This window comes from Neomonachus schauinslandi, chromosome 4, assembly GCF_002201575.2.
Source record: "Neomonachus schauinslandi chromosome 4, ASM220157v2, whole genome shotgun sequence".
Classification (NCBI taxonomy): domain Eukaryota; kingdom Metazoa; phylum Chordata; class Mammalia; order Carnivora; family Phocidae; genus Neomonachus; species Neomonachus schauinslandi.
The window spans coordinates 3,671,978-3,688,022 of NC_058406.1; the positions used below are offsets into that span (position 1 = coordinate 3,671,978).

General features: G+C 57.8%; 1 protein-coding gene across 2 annotated transcripts in view; it reads right to left on the minus strand.

Moving 5' to 3' along the window:
* Positions 1-3,344: 3,344 nt before the first annotated feature.
* Positions 3,345-16,045, minus strand: part of NPHP4 (nephrocystin 4) — a 113,532-nt gene continuing 100,831 nt past the window's right edge. Inside the window, exons 21-30 of one of the 2 annotated variants that reach the window (XM_044913854.1) lie at positions 13,176-13,402; positions 12,732-12,918; positions 11,585-11,668; positions 8,089-8,245; positions 7,451-7,536; positions 6,807-6,892; positions 5,705-5,876; positions 4,923-5,102; positions 4,561-4,704; positions 3,345-3,947 (exon numbers count right to left, since the gene is read on the minus strand). In XM_044913854.1, the coding sequence (XP_044769789.1) occupies positions 3,807-3,947; positions 4,561-4,704; positions 4,923-5,102; positions 5,705-5,876; positions 6,807-6,892; positions 7,451-7,536; positions 8,089-8,245; positions 11,585-11,668; positions 12,732-12,918; positions 13,176-13,402 (1,464 nt within the window). In that variant the 3' untranslated portion in view covers positions 3,345-3,806. The remainder of the gene's footprint in view (positions 3,948-4,560; positions 4,705-4,922; positions 5,103-5,704; positions 5,877-6,806; positions 6,893-7,450; positions 7,537-8,088; positions 8,246-11,584; positions 11,669-12,731; positions 12,919-13,175; positions 13,403-16,045) is intronic. The other variant, XM_044913855.1, reaches the window with a different exon arrangement.

Here is a 16,045-nt window from a genome sequence, read left to right on the forward strand (position 1 = left end):
TTCATTCTATGCTCTGCTCAACATCACCTTGGAGAGGCCTCAACCTCCTTTCTAAAATCAAAGATCCCTTCTTCATGCCCTTATGCCGCTCTTCTCCCCCAACAGACTATCACTGCCTGACCCTACAGGATGTGCCACTTTTTATTGTCTGGGCCCCACAAGGAGGCCAGGTCCTGACCTGGGGCAGGGACTGTGTCTGTCTTGTGGGACCACATGCCCCCTGCCCCACACACAGAGGGGCACCCGCAAGTCCATGTCGGATGAAAGAATGAATGAATGAATGCATGATTGAGGGAGTGACGAATAAGTGAATGAGCACAGCTGCGCTGGCTGAGAGCATCTGTCCTGCCAAAGGCCGTCCCACGGCTTCCTGCTGTGCCCGACCACCGGGGCTCAGGGCACGAGCCCCCCAACGGGCCAGCCCGGGCGTGCTCAGGGGGGCACCCACCACCCACATCCTCCAGCCAGACGCGGCACCTCGGTTCCCGCCTCCGCACGGTAGGGTCCTGGCTGGGCAGATGTGTGCACCCAGCACTGGGGACGCTGGGGTGGCGTGACGGCATGTTTCACAGGTTTCCACAGCCCCCTACCTGGGCATCCAGCCCCAAAGGGCAGCAAATTACCCATTTCAGTCTTCGTCTTACAGCCTAGACATGGGATAAGGAAGGTCCCGTGGCCCCATCATCGTGCAAACACAAAATGGACTCATGGTGGATCTGCCTCCCTAAGAAAATGGCAGCCCTGTGACTTCCCAGCTCTTGGAAGCATCTGGAAGTGGGAGGAGATGGAGGTGAAAGGGTCCCATGTCCCCTTCCCCAAGGGCGTCCCCTTCCCACTCCCTCTCCTCCCACCCTGTCTCAGCCGGGACAGCGAGCACGCACAGTGGCCCCTCGGAGAGGACGTTCCGGCCGGGACTCGACAACACATCAGGTGTGAGAGCAAAGTCAGCGGCGTTCTCTGCTCAGCCCACCCCAGCCTTTGAAGCCAGCTGCAGAGAGCAGGGAGCCTAAGTCCTCAACCCCCGGCCAGGAAGACAGACCCAACATCCTGACCTTTCGCCGGGAGCCACACAACATGGGCAAGGAGGGGCACAAGAATGGGCACAAGCCACAAACAGCGGGGAGCGAGGGGCTTCAGGGAGGGTTCGTCTCCATAAGGAGCACCGAACACGTTTCACGGGCTGTGCAGACCTTCCAGAAGCACAACAGACAGACGACCTCCTTCTCTGATCTCCTGAGAAGCCAGCCTGCTTCTGTCACCCACAGCACTGGCTGCCCCCCAGGAGGCCACCCTTCCCCCCACAGATACCTCCTGCGTGCCTGCCCTCGGACACCCTCTCCGCATGGCATGGGACCACCATCGTGCAGGGCTGGGCTGCGTCTGTAGCATGGGGACTCCGGACCTCCCGCCGGCCACCGCCCTGAAGCCCAGCAGGCCCTGGGAAAGGGGGCCCCGACTCCTGTCTCTCTCTCACCTGACTGTCCCGTGGCCACAGTCCTGTCACCCTCCCCTGGCCCAGACCCCCTGTCTGGCCAGTCGCTAATCCTGCAGCACATGCGCCTGGCTGAGGTTTCCTACAAGAGGAGGAGAAAGTGGTCCCAACCACCCTCCCCAGTGAGAGAGCAGGAGCGAAATGGAACATTACAGCTTCATCGTCCTATCCAGAGACATCGGAGTCATCTAGTAAGAGAAAACCCGAGCGCTAGGCCAGCACGTCTCCCTACCTGTCACGGGCAGGAGCGAGTCTCAAGATACTTAATTAGAGCCGCGTAGCCTCGCAGAAACCGCAGAAGCTTAACGAAGCAGGGCCGACGGAGCAGGCCGTCCCCTCCCCACACCTCAACGGGTGACTGCAGCACATGGACGGGGCGGAGAAGCTGCCCGGATGGTGGCGGTGAGTGACAAGACCTTGTGGCCCCCGCCATAGCTTCCCACATGGAGCTCAGCAGGCACCGCAACACACCAAAGCCTGGAGGTCTCCATGCAGGCTGGCGGCCAGTTCCCTGGTCCTGGCTGCATGTGCTCGGCCGGGCACAGGGTGTGGACAGGCTGAACTCTTGCCCTGTGACCGGGGTGCAAACTTAGAAAACGCCAGGTGGGGCATCCAAACAACAACAAAGATGAACTTTGGTACATTGTCACATGGTAAAAAGACCCATAAATACACCTGAAGAACTTTCCCCAGAATCCATCCTCCGCACCGCTCTGTGGTGCCTACGGCTGGTGCGGGGCTCGGGACCCGTGCCCAGGCAGAGGACATGGGGAGCGGGTCAGCTGCAGGGCAGATGCACCCTTTAACCCTGCTCACAGGGCCGAGATTTAAATCAGGGGCAGTGGACGTCCTGCCTCTCACCTACGCAGCATCCGGCCGCTGGGCCACCTCGACGACCACCTCTCTGGGCCTGCTCAGTCGTCCCCCAGCACATCTGTGCCCTGGGTCTTGCTCCTCACCACGGAAGCCTCGTCAGTTCGTGGTGCCACAGAGACCCACCCCCCACAGGCTTCCTCCCACGGCGGCCTCGGCCGCTCATCGGCACACTTGGTTGGCTGGCTACCACTCTGCTGCCTTCTCATCACCCCAAAATTAGGAACAGCCTGGCTTGCCACTCGCCAGGGCTCAGGCTTCCCTGCTTCCTTCGTATCCATGTTTGCAACAAACTCAAAGTCAAGTTTTTGCTATAAAACACACGATGCTCTGCCTCTCGGTTATACTCCGTCCTGTCCCTCCAAGTGTGCTTCCAGCCCAGCCACTTCGCCGCTTCCCCACCAGCAGCTGTGGCCAAGGCTGTGAACATCCCCCAAAACCTGCTCCCACCTGCTCGGTAATAACACCCCTGGTTATCTGAACACGACACGCAAAAGGAGGGCAGTTCCCAGACCCCTTGGAGCTAGATGCAGCCATGTGACCGGGTTCTGGCCAATGAGATTCTGGTGGGTAGAAAAAGGTCCCCCGCCCGGGGTTGTCCCCATCCTAATCCCTGGAAGCTGTGACTGAGTGACCTGACATGCAAAAGGGTACTCTGCAGGTGAGATTAAGGTAAGGATCTTGAGATGAAGCAGTTACCCTGAATTTCCAGGTGGGTCCAATGTCATTACAGGGGTCCTTATGGGGGGGGGGGGCGCAGAATCAGAATGGGAGCCATGACCAACAGAGGCAGAGGTCAGGCACCTCACCTGCCTCGGTCAGGCCCATGCCGACTCTCCGGGAGGCCAGAGGCCCCAGGCCACCCCGCTGTCCCTCAGCCATGTTGTCCTCAAGGGAAAACCATGCTTATGCCCGGTTATGTCAGCATCTGACAAGGGTGAAAACAACAGAAAACACTCAAGAAAACCATCAATAGAGAAAACAGGTAAAAGTTTAGTTTTTCATACATAACTTAAAAAAAGATATGAAAGAATACCAATATAAAACATTCCATAGCAAATAATGTTTGTACAAAATCCAGTAAGAAAACATAATTTTATCACTTAAGATGATTCATAAAATATATTTTGCTAAAAAGCAAATCGACATGTCCTAGACAGAGACACCTGCCCGAGTGCAGCAGAGAGAAAGGAGCCTCGTGCTTCCCGGCGCCGAGCCCTGCCCAGTGGATGCCCGCGGGGCTCGGCCCACGGCTGGCTCCAGCAGCAGCTTCCTGCACTCGGGCACGAGAGCCGGTCAGGAGCACGGCGCCCCCTCCACCCTCGGCCACGCTCCCCAGTGGCCCAGGCAGGTCAGCGAGGGCAGGAGGAGGCCCACAGAGCCAGCACACATGAGTGTGTCCCCACGCTGCGGCGGGATGGGGGCCACCCCTGGCCGCTCTTTACTGGTAGGTGACCTTCACGCAGAACGCCTCTTCGTTTTTGTCTTCGTGGTCATTGATGTAAATCACGATCTCCTCCTCCCCGGCGCTCTGACGAGGTGCAAACCGCAGGCCGATGGTGTAGGTCTCTCCTCCCCTGACCTGGAAGGCAGCAAGCATCCAATCCCAGGCTACCCCAGCCACTGCTCTCTACTCTGGCAAGTTCTACGCGTGCAAACCCGGGCTGACAGAGGAAGTTAAGCTGAGGCTCCAGACCCCAAGGCCTGAGGCAGGCAGGACTCCAGACTCCTGATGTTCTCAACTAAATTTCCCAGTGTTACGGGACACAGCTGCTCTTCCCATGCCCCAGGGGACACTTTGCAACAAGAAACACCCTCCACTGACAGACTGTGATGAGCTGCACTTTCTTCAAAATACAACAGAAAAAAGGCTAATTTGCAGGGCACCTGTGGGTAAAGCCACTGATAAACTGCAGGGCAGACTGGCCACCAGAACCCCTGCAACGGTGCCTAGATGCGGGGGCCCCGGAAACACAGGCAGAAGAGCTCAAAGAGGGATGCCCGCCCCCCCATCTAGTACCTTCCCCAGTTCAGATCCGCACTGCTCCCTCCCAGGACTCTCTCAAGACCACCCACTATTAGATGGAACTGTTCCTAAATGCGGTGCCGACCCTCACACCTCGGGGCTCCCAGGAGAAGCAGAGCCCGAGGGCGCCCCCACACGCAGCCCTCCACACCCCACACAGCACCCGCACCTGGAAGCAGTCCTCCCTGAACTGCAGCAGGTCAGGGCGGTCGCTGTGCAGGTGGTAGGTCCTCTGGGAGGGGTAGGGGTTGGTGTAGGTGATCCGCTTGTTGGCGCCTTTGCCTTCCCCCGCGGCCAGCGTGATCTCGAAAGCCTGTGGAGGCAGGGGCAGCAGTCGCCCTTCCTGAGCCTGCTCTGTATGTGCCACCTGACTTAGGGCATCTCCCTAAATATGACAGACCCCCGCTGCGGGGGCTCACCATACAGACGCAACCCACACCCCTACCCCCAGGCCACAGACTACAGAGGAGGACACAGGACCAGGTGACAGTCAGGTGACATACCACCCATACCCCGTGTGCCCCTCCAGACCTTGGAAATGAGAGGTGGACGGCAAGAGAGGCACACGAGCCACGAGGCCACCAGCTGGTGGTAGTCCACGTCGACCAGGTTAAGGTGGATGAACCGGCTCCCTGCTCTCTGGGGCCTCACAGCAACATGCAGATCCTGCACCCTGTGAGGTGGCAGCACAAACACACCCTTGGGGTCCGTCTTTAAGAACAGCAGAAAAGAAGCGGGTCAGGACGCAGTCTCTCACACTGTGCAGACCAGGCGTTTCCTGAAACCTGCAGCTCAGGGCACAGAGAGAATCCCAAGGGAATCCCCGCTATTCCGGGGGCAGGGGGCCCACGTGGCCTGCGTGAGGTCAGAAGGGGCCCGGGTGACGGTGCCAGATCTGAAACCAGACCCGGCCACACCGTCAGGCTCGCAGCACATCACGGTCCGCATCACCACCTGTGCGGGCAAGCATCCTCCATGTGGCCACGGGCCCCTAAGCACCAGAGCTGCCTCAGCAGAGGGAGATCTCAACGAGCTCCAGCTCAAAACCCTGGCAAGGAGTCTGCATTGCCCTCATTATCCAGACGCATAATTGTGGCTAAATTAATTCCAGAGCTGCTATTAATATTTGCCTTCCAATAATTTTTCTAAAAAGTGGCCTTTGGGGTTTATATGTCACTCATCCCATGATGGCATATCCAATAAAAGGCAATCTGAATGAAGACTCTACCGCGAGTCTTGTCCACAGGACCCACGCCGTCCATTCCCAGGGTGGGGTGAGGAGGGGAGAGGCCAGAGAACACCCAGTGACCCACCTTCAGCTCCTGGGGGTGCGAGGTGAAAGCCTGCACTCTCCGAACCGTCTGTGTCCCCCGAAGGACAAGGGACAGGCGGGTCTGCTGGCCTGTGACACAGGAGACATCCACACGCTGCAAGGAGTGAAGGTGGACCTGCCATATCTGGACAGGGGTTGCCAGCCAGTTATCCCTGTGCAGGACAGAAGTGGTTATCAGGGCTGGTGAGGACAACAGCACCAACCGGGAGACAGAAGCTGGGAAGAGGCCGAGAAGGTGGCCAGGAGGACAGGGGCCGAGGAGACAGGGTGAAGCCCAGCTGCCATCACCCTCGCAGCCACCTTCCCCTCACTTTGAAGGCCCACTTTGACTTTGCACCACAACACCCCACATGAGTGACAACGTGGGCTTCTGCCAGAAACGTCACAGTCCCAAACCAGGTGGCTTGGGGTGAAGCCCGTGGAAAGCAGGACACGGAAGAGTCTGTGGGCTCAGAGGTCACGCAGGCCAGAGCTCGTGGGCCCCATCCTAGCTGCCTGGTGCTGCAGGACAATACCAACCCTTTCCTGTAAGTGGGGCTCAGTAACCCTGCCCCTCGGGTGTCCACACAGTCCGAGACGGGCACTGAGCACAGTTATCCCCTGCCCCATTCCCAGACATCCGATTCAAAAGCCCCCAGCCTGGCCAAGTTTTAAAAGATCCTCCCTCAAGGGACTGGAACAGGAGACTTCCAAGGAAAAGGTACAGGAACAGGGTCATTTCTACTGAGTGGGAGAAGCAGGAAGGCGATGTGATCACCGTCTCAGGCATAGAAGGATAATGACTGCCACCTTCCCTCTCCCCTGGTCGGAACCGGGCACTGCACTGGGGCAGACGCCGCCTTGGGTTTCTCTCCTTGGTGGGCTCTCCACGTGTCCCTCAGGCCGCTGGTGCTGCTCTGATCAGAGGGCGCCCTTTGCGAGGCCCCTGCCAGCCCTGGAGTCTCCCGTCCCATAGCCAAAGGACCGACAACGAGCCCCGTCAGGAGCTCGGGAAGAGCCCAGGCCGGCCCTTCCAATGCTGCAGCTGCTTCCCACCCCCGCCCACCCCTCCAGACCTCTGGAGGTCGTGTTCATGGACTTACGCGTAAACAGTGACAAAGAAGTCTTTGCTCTCCGGGCTTGGCCCACTAGCCACCTTCAGGAACACATCCCGTGGCTCCCCGAGGCCCTGGCGGACACGGGCGCACCCTGTGAACACCGCCTGCCTCCCCACTCCGAGCCCAGCCCCCTGAGCCTGCATGAAGCAGAAGCAGGCGGGAACCAGGCTCCCTCCCTCCCAATAGGTGTTTAATTTTCGGTATTAGTCAGAATTCACTCTTCTTTTTTTTTTCACTGCAAAAAAGAAAATCATTAACTTCTTGATTTCATATTGAGTTCAATAATTATATTCTGCAGGAGATTTTATCCAATTTCCTAACCAGTCATAACACAATTATTGCCCTTATTCTTTACACAATGGCAATTAATAAGTGGCTTAATTACCACTTACTTTATTCACTTTGCTTCCTGCCTTTTTTTTTCATTTAAATTCAGATAATCAAAGAACTGATCTGCTAGCAGAAAAGATGAAAACTCATGCATAAAGCTTCCACAAGGATATCAAAATACCCCGTTAGCACCTTAGAAAGATACCACTTAACTGAAAACCTACAAGGAAGAGGCTGCCGGAGGCCAGGGGGCTCAGATGACGGGGGGCTGGCTGGGTGATGGGCTCGGCAGAACTTACCACATTCTGGGTCTCACAGATGACGTTGGGGTCGCTACATCGGACGTGGACTGGGGGTTCCTCACCAGGTCTTCCCATGGGAGCGCCTGGGGCAGGGAATATCAGAACAAGCGTCTTTTCTGGACAGGCCTGGGCCACGTGTTGTCACTGTCTGGGGCAGGCCTGGCCCGTCACAGGTACTAACAGACCCCTGCTGGGAGATGGGTGATGCCACCCTACCCCAGTCCCGCCTGCGTGGGCACCGGCACTCCCGCCATTAGCCACGTCCTCGGGGACCTATCCGAAGGGAGTGACCAAGAGTGAATGGGGGGACTATGGAGTAAGGTGCCCGACACAGAAGACGCACCAGACCAGGACCAGGGAAGTGACTGAGCAGCCCAAGGCACGAGTGAACTCCAGGCACAACCCTCGGGGCCATGGGTTTTAGGAGGCAGAATCAGCCCGCCCAGGGCATCTCAGAGGACGTGAGATCACCATTTCAAACGACAAAGGCAGGTGGAGAATTTACAGGTGGGTCACAGACTGGAGTAAGAGCATCACGGGATCACATGATGATGCCCCTTGTCACCCTCAGGGAGAAACCTTTTCCCATCTGTTGAACCTGTCAAACGCCAGCCGTGGGGACCGATGGGACCTGCCTGGAAGCGTGTGCCAGGGAGGCAGGCGGATGGCCTTCTTCAGGAAGGTGAGCTCCGGGTGGTAGAAGCGGAAGACCTGGTCCACCACGTGGGGCTGAGTCTCCACGGTGAGGCAGAGCACGGCGATGGGCTTGCCGCCACTGCCCCGGAACAAGACCTGCCGAGAGAGCAGACGGCGTCAGCGTCAGGCCCGGCCCGCAGGCCCGCGGAGAGCTGTGTGCACCCCGCCAGGCTCCACGGGGCCCGCTCCCCCCGCGAGGTGGGAGGGTCAAGCACTGTGAGAAACGGGGGATGGAGCCTGCAGCAGCACGCAGCACAGGGATGGCGCGTGGACGTGCTCTCGTGACACACGCATCGCGTGTAGCTGCTGGTCCTGCCAGTTCTCGTAAGTACGGCCCACGCCTCGACCGCCAGCTACAGGGTGTGCGGCCAACATCGACATGCCCTCAGCCACCGTCCCACCCTCCAACACGCCCGCCGTGCGCGTGCGGGGCAGCTGCTCCGAGGGTCTGGCGTTAACCCGCCAGGTCCTCGCGGGTGGTAGCAGAGCTCTTTGATTGCAGACGGTAAAAGGAGGCTGTCCCTAAACCAAAAAGGCTAGAAATATAAACTTCCTTTTTTTAAAAAAAAGTTACTGGGGCGCCTGGTGGCTCAGTCAGTTAAGTATCCAACTCTTGGTTTCGGCTCAGGGTCAGGAGACCGAGCCCCACATCGGGCTCCATGCTCAGCGGGGAGTCTGCTTAAAATTCTCTCTCTCTCTGCCCCTCCAGCCCCCGAGCACAGGCGTGCGCGCTCTCTCCCTCTCTCTCTCAAAAATAAATCAATCAATCTTAAAAAAAAAAAAGAAAGAAAGAACAGGTATCTTCATTCCCCAGCTCCGTCTGGCCCTGAGCTCTCCAGGCCCCTGAATGAGGGCAGGCACGCAGCCCGACAGCCGAGGCGACCTTCCCACATCGATGGAGAACTCAGGCCTCCAGACAAACCTGCCACACGGGGAAGACGTGTTTACTGTGAAATCTTTTAGATGTACATATATAAAAGGCTATCTATGTAAAACTCTGTTTAAGTCATAAATCGTAAGAGGACGGCCACCACGAGCCCAAATCCCCGCTGGGCTGGAACCCCACCCACACTGCTGAGCTCCGGGTGCCCTGCCAGCCCTGCCCGAGGACACCCCCTTCCCGACTCTGTGGGCACCGTCCTGGCTTGGCTTTGCTGTTTTCCCACCTTCGGACCTTTACGCCATGCTGTGCTTGGTTGTGCCTGTCTGGAGCTCGGCCTGAATGCCCTCCCCGTCTCGCGTGTGCTCACTCACCTGGGAGAGAAGCTCCCGCGAGCGCAGCGGCCGCCCCACCTTCTGTGCCGACACTCTGGACACAAGTGCACCACCACACAGAGACCACGTGTGTGTTCAGCTGCTGCGCCTGCTACAGACCGGGTCTCCGCCCCAGCCACCCCACCTTGCCCTCCCCTGCTCTGGCCCCCACAGTCCACAGTTCTGCTCCCCTGGCAGCTCCTGGAAGCACGGGGCACAGCCAGGCTCGGGATGGAGGGGATCTTCTGGTCAGCCTCAGCCAGAGACCCGTCCTTGTCCAGCAATGCTGGGAGCACCCTCCTCTGCTCCTCCTCTGCTCCTCCTCTGCGGGGTCTCAGGCTTACTGCCCACTCTGCACAACCGAGTTCTAGTATTTGCAGCTTCAGCTCGCTGTTCCCTAGCACAAGGGGGGCAGGTAGCCACTTCCGGCCATGTCTACCTCCTAGAAAATTTGGAGTTCTGGTTTTACCATTCCAGTGACCTGGTTAATACGTGAGCAGTTAACCTAGTTAACAGTGCTTCGAAAGGGGCGCCTGGGCGGCTCAGTCGTTAAGCATCTGCCTTCGGCTCAGGTCACGGTCCCAGGGTCCTGGGATCGAGCCCCGCATCGGGCTCCCTGCTCGGCGGGGAGCCTGCTTCTCCCTCTCCCACTCCCCCTGCTTGTGTTCCCTCTCTGTTTCTCTCTGTCAAATAAATAAATAAAATCTTTAAAACAAAAAAACAACAGTGCTTTGAAAGGGATGGCGGTGGCGGAGAGCAGCAGTTCAGTGCCCAGTGCCTGCCTCAGACGAGAAGCAGCAAACATACCCCTGTGCGTTCATACTGAGACTCCAAACACTGACCGCCTCTGGAGGTTGCCAGGGCGCAATTCATTACTCTGAACACTGATAAACAAAATGAAAGAATCCAACACTTATCCTGACTTTCTGGTATAAAGTGTATTTCAGGGCAACCAAACTGCTGGTGGGGAAATTCTTGTTTATGGCAGAATCCCAGCTAACAAGTCCAGGAAGAATGAAAGAGGTGGAATTTCCCCCATTTCCCACCCTGAAAATGTGTGTGGGCAATGAACCTGAGGGGAGAGAAGACACGGGGCCCTGGAGTCAGTGGGCCCAGACTCACCCAAACCACACGTGAGAAGACAAGTAAGCACAGGATGGACACTAGGTGACTCGGAGGGTCTGCTGCTGATCGGGGGCAGGGACAGTGGCACACGGCGAGGCTAAAAGTCCTTATCTGTTAGGGACACAGACTGACCTCAACACCGGTGAACTCGAAAGATTTCTGGGGTTTGCCTTCAAACTCCAAATCCACGTACGGAAAATGTACTAGCCTCTCAGATTTCGATAGCCCTACATAAACAGCTGATATTCCTTAAGCAAGGCAAAGCTGTGCCTCCACATTAAGTAAAATAAAGCAGTTTCCACTGGTGATGGGGCCGAGGGCACAAGCGGCCACCACAGCGAGACGGGAACACAGGCCTGCAGTCGGGAGCCGGCTTCTCATCTGAGACTCACTGAAACAATCTGTTCTCGGGGCGGGGGTGGGGCAAAGTCTTGTTGTTTTTGTTTTTACTTTCAAACTACTTCAAAAAGGCATTTGTCTGCCCAAAAAAAGCTTCAGAAATTCCTAAAAACAAGTGTCCTGAGCTCCCCCTCAGGACATCCTACAGACAGGCTGCTGGTGTATGCAAACCTGCCTACCCTATAGGCGGGAATGAGCATTCCCAGAAGTAACCCCACAGCCCCCACACTGATCCTATGGGCCGTGGGGAAGCTGTGGGCGAGGGTCAGGGGGCCAGTCTAGCCCCCGTGTGTGCTGGCCGTGTGCTGGGACAGCTGTACTTCCAGGGCATGGGGCAGGCACCCAGAGCACCAAGGGCTGCAAGGGGCAAGTGGCCAGGGAGAGGCTTCCAGGCCGGACACCCACGCAGACACCCTACCAGCAACGCCTGAGGCAGCCACCGCTCGGTCAGCACAGGAAGAGTCCACCTCCACGGGCCTGCTCCACCACCACCGCCCACCCCCCCACCACAGGAGGTTCAGTGAAGGGCAGAGGGCCAGGCCCCAGCAGCGTAACAACAGAAGTCGTGAACATCTCACTGGGTCTGCTCAGGGGACACCTGGCTCTCACTGCAAGACCCTGGGACCGTCTGGGGTCGCAGGTGTCCTGCCCTCTTACCTTGGCATGCTTAGTGGGCATTGCACTGGACTTCTGGGGCGACCTGGCGTCCGTGCCCTCCTCAGATCGCAGCTCAGCAGAGGCCTATGAGAAACCAGTTGGCACCGGCAGGTCACGAGATGGGAGTCGGAGGGTGAGGAGCCCTGCTAGCTGCAGGACTTCTCCCTGTAAGAACCGCTGCCCCTGGGACCGAGGGCTCCCGTGCACGGTCTCATCTGCTCTCATAATAACCGTGTGGACGGCCACTGTCACAAACCAGCCTCACTATCCCAAAGAGGGAGCAGGGACTGCCGAGAACTGTGAAGGCCCACCCGACATGCAACCCGGCTCCGCCTGAAGCCAAAGGCCTGACGTCTTCTTCACTGTCCTTACGACCTCTTGCCCAAAAGTGCATCCAAAGAGTCTACACAGGATTCTGTGAGCCTCTGAGAGCTCCTCGAGCCCATTTACATGAGAACCACTATGCTACAGAGCTGACCCCAAAAGCTCAGTAAGAAAGATAAAGCGCGGGGGCGCCTGGGTGGCTCAGTCGTTAAGCATCTGCCTTCGGCTCAGGTCATGATCCCAGGGTCCTGGGATCGAGCCCCGCATCGGGTGCCCGCTCAGTAGGAAGCCTGCTTCTCTCTCTCCCACTCCCTCTGCTTGTGTTCCCTCTTTCGCTCTGTCTCTGTCAAATAAATAAAATCTTTAAAAAAAAAAAAAAAAAAGAAAAGAAAGATAAAACGCATGCCCTGCGCCCCCCACCCCCACCCCACCAGTCACACGGCATGTACCACTCACATCCATCACTGGAAACCTCCAAGCCTGCATTTCCTACAGACAAGCGAACACTACAGAACGTGGGCAGACAGCATTAACTAGAGAGCACAAAATGCTGGAAAGTGTCAACCCATCAGCTCTCCCAAGGTAAGGGAGAGGTTCTATACCCGAGAATTAAAGAGCACTCAGAGGGGATGGTCCGCCCTTTCCCGAGGCCCACTGTGTGCATGCTCGCCTAGGGACTGGCAGAGCAGGTGACCACCCCAAGGCTAAGCGGTCTGAGCAGCATGGAGGGACACGCAGAAACGCCCCCACATTATTTAGCCAAGTAGGATTTTCCCATGTGCCTGGCAAAGCCCATCTGGCATTGGAAGAATGGCCTCCTCACCTGCACCAGGGCCGGCTGCCCCACAGAGAAGGTCTGGTATCTGAAGGGGATGTGGGTGGTCTCCCTTGGGCGCAGGAAGATCTGCGGGGCAAGACTGCCCCGCAGATGGAACATATCCTCCTCCACCGGCGTGTGCAGCTTGGCTGCGTCTTTGAAGTACCTCCACTCCCGACTGTCCTGGATGATGCTAGAAGGCAGGGGAGACACGGGCTCAGAGACCGTGCTGGATGAAGCTAGAAGGCAGGGGAGGAGACACAGGGCTCTGAGGCAAAACTGCTCTTCCTGGTGAGTTCCCTGCCCACCCACTGAGAGCTGGAACCCAGGACAGTGGGCGAAAGCCGGGATCAGCGGGACCCTTGAACGTCAAGAGCAGCTTGGCTTTCATTTCAGGGAGAACCCAGAGTCACCCCAGGTGACCCAGGCAGGCCCGCCGCTCACTCCCACCTGAGCTCGGGATTGTCCACCTCGATGGTCACTGTGTGCTGCATGTTGTGCGGGTTCCTAAGGGCAAACTCGAAGAACTCAGCAGTGCCCAGTGTGACGTGGATCGTGTGCTTGGTGGTGATGGCCAGGCTTAGCGCGCTGGTGATGTTTTCCACCTTCGTGCGCTCCCGATAGGCAGCAATGACCTGCAGGTCGCGTGCGTGCTGTGCACGGATGCTCTGCTGAGCCTGGGGGACACAGGTGCCAAACCAGGGCTTGCTCTCCTTCTCAAGGGCCGGTCTGCCACCTCCCCCACTCCCACCCTGAATACCAAATTTCTTTTGGAATCACCACCACCCCCTTCCTCAGCCACCTGGGCTGGATGGGACTGGCCCACCCCCAGGTCCAGAGGACAGAGAATGGGTCTACACGGCACTCCTGGCTTCTCTCTACCCCGCGGCGGTCTCCCCTGTAGGAGGCAGGGTCTGCCCTGCATGCTCCCATGAGACTTCAACTGCCCACAAGGCCAACTCTCCCCGTGGCCTCGAGGCTGGCATCTGGACACAATGGGGAATTAGAAGCAGAGGTTTCTAACAAAAGAGGATAAAATGGCCTCAAAGCTACTAAGACTGGGGATGGGCTCACTGGCCAGGTCCCCAGTGTGGCAACGGGAGCCCTGTCTTCGAGCAGGGGCCTGGCAGACCTGAGCCGGGCCAGAGTTCACAAAACTGGCATGCTGCCTTAGTGGGGCTCAGCCACGGGTCCTTCATCCACCTCCTTCCTCGACGCCCTGACTCACTGGGCTTGGCCCACATGACGTGTTCTAGAGGCTGGAGACTGGCCTATGTTTCTGTGTGACTTATACTAAAGAGTGAGGTCCACCCAGAAGGAGACCCCACACCCCGCCCCGCTCCATCTGGGGGACCAGTCAGGCCCCGTGCTGAGAACCTCTGAACACTGAGGAGGCCCAGACATCAGAAGGCAGAGGCTGTTTGAATGCCTTTGGACTTCAACTCAAGAAGTAAGGACCAAATTTGGTTTCTGACTTAAATTACTTTGGATATTGACTTTCCAACATCCAAAACTTTGGCCTTCCCCTCGCATGGGGATTGAAGCTGAGCCTTTAATTTCTCCCTGGGGATTTGAAAACAGGAGGGTGGTCATGCTCATATTTGAGGCCTCGCCACACAGACACAGATGATTAGAGCTTCTTAATGGAGTGAGGGATGGCCAGACATAATTTAGGCTGAGAAATAGAGCACAGAGGGGCTTTTCAAACTTGAACTGAGACAGTGCATTATTCTGACCCACTCCCAAGTTGCAGGGACAAAATCTGGACTGCCCACCAGTGGACGATCCACCCCAGGCTCTAGGGGAGAGGCTGGGGGCAGAGCACAGCGACACCACTCCCCAGCTTACTGTAGACCAGAAGGTGAAAAGCCACAGGTAGAGTCAACACGACCCTGGGGCTCGTGAGGAGGGAAACTCCTTGCCTGTCCTGTGTCCTTCCGTACCACGGAGGAAGCTGTCAGGAAGCCTGGCACCCCTGGCCTCCCTGCACTCCACAGGACGTGGGGCGACTTCTCTGACAGAAAGCTCTGGAATATGAACCAGGCAGGCGTAGCCCCGCCTTCCCTCAACTCTTCCCTTTGGGACCAACCGGCGTGGACGCCGCATCAGGTGCTCACACTGCTCCTCACCAGTGGTGGGTAGGTGGCCTGTGGCCATACGGCCTCACCCAGGCGGCTCGGGTCCAGCATTAGCTCCACACTCAGTGTCACAAGCACCTTGACCGCAGACAGGACCCGAGTTCCAGGGTCTGCTCTACCCATCACTAGAGTCATCAGTAACAGTGGTGACACCTGGGTCTCTCCCTGCCGTACTCCTGTCTGATTTCTCAATCCATTCACAAGTCAGGCAGGCAAAGGATAAGGACACTTACTGGAGCCCTTGGGTCCCCACAGGCAGCAGAGCCCAGTGACCAGGTCAAGGATGAGCACAGTACCCAACCAGAGCACAAGACTGGCGAGCCTTTCGCTGGGATTTCTGGAAATAAAGCTTTCTATTCTGTGGCACTCAGCATGGGATGACTACATGAAGCGGGGTTACTGCCGCCAAACTGCTACTGTGAGGGGCGATCTGGGGGCTGCAGGGGCGGGCAGAGGGCGGGGGTGGGGGCTGGTCCCAGGGGCCTGACCGCCCCAGGCCTGCCTGCTGGGGCACCTGCTCAAACACGAAATGGCTGGTCCGGAGTCCAGGCCAAGGGCCCTGGGGACCCCGCTGCCACACAGACTGCAGCCTCAGAGGACCCCCCACACCAGGAGATAGCCTGCCAGCCGTTCTCCCCAGGCTGGGGGGCCCATGAGAAGGTACCCAGCTCACGGTCTTCCCGCGGCTGGGGCTCCACCTGCACACAGCGGCTGACGCTGACCAACAGCAGCAGGTGGGGCCGGCCACCGTCCCGGGCGCCACAGAAGCTGAGCCACCCTCGTGAGGATGCTGGGACTGTCCCAACACAGGCATCTGGCCCCACTCTGTGCTCCACCACTTTCCTGAGAAGCTCCCAGACCATCAGCATCCCCGGCGGCTCTCTGCCTCCCGATGCACAGCCCCCGGGGTCCGAGACCAGCGGACTGCATGAGCGCATCGGTGCCAAGGACTGGCCAGGGGCTTAGCTCCTCGGCCCTGAGCGCCGCTCCACTTCCGGCTCTCATCAGAGGGCCAGCTGACTTCGTGAATTCACAAACCCTTTTTCTGAAGAAGGCTGTGAGAACTCCAGGTGGGGGAGAAACCACTGCCTACTCGATAAAACAAGTCACTTTCACCTTACATTCTGCAGGCCGCTGACCCAGGAAAAGCATGAGAATTTAGTGGAACATTTTCCTGTATTT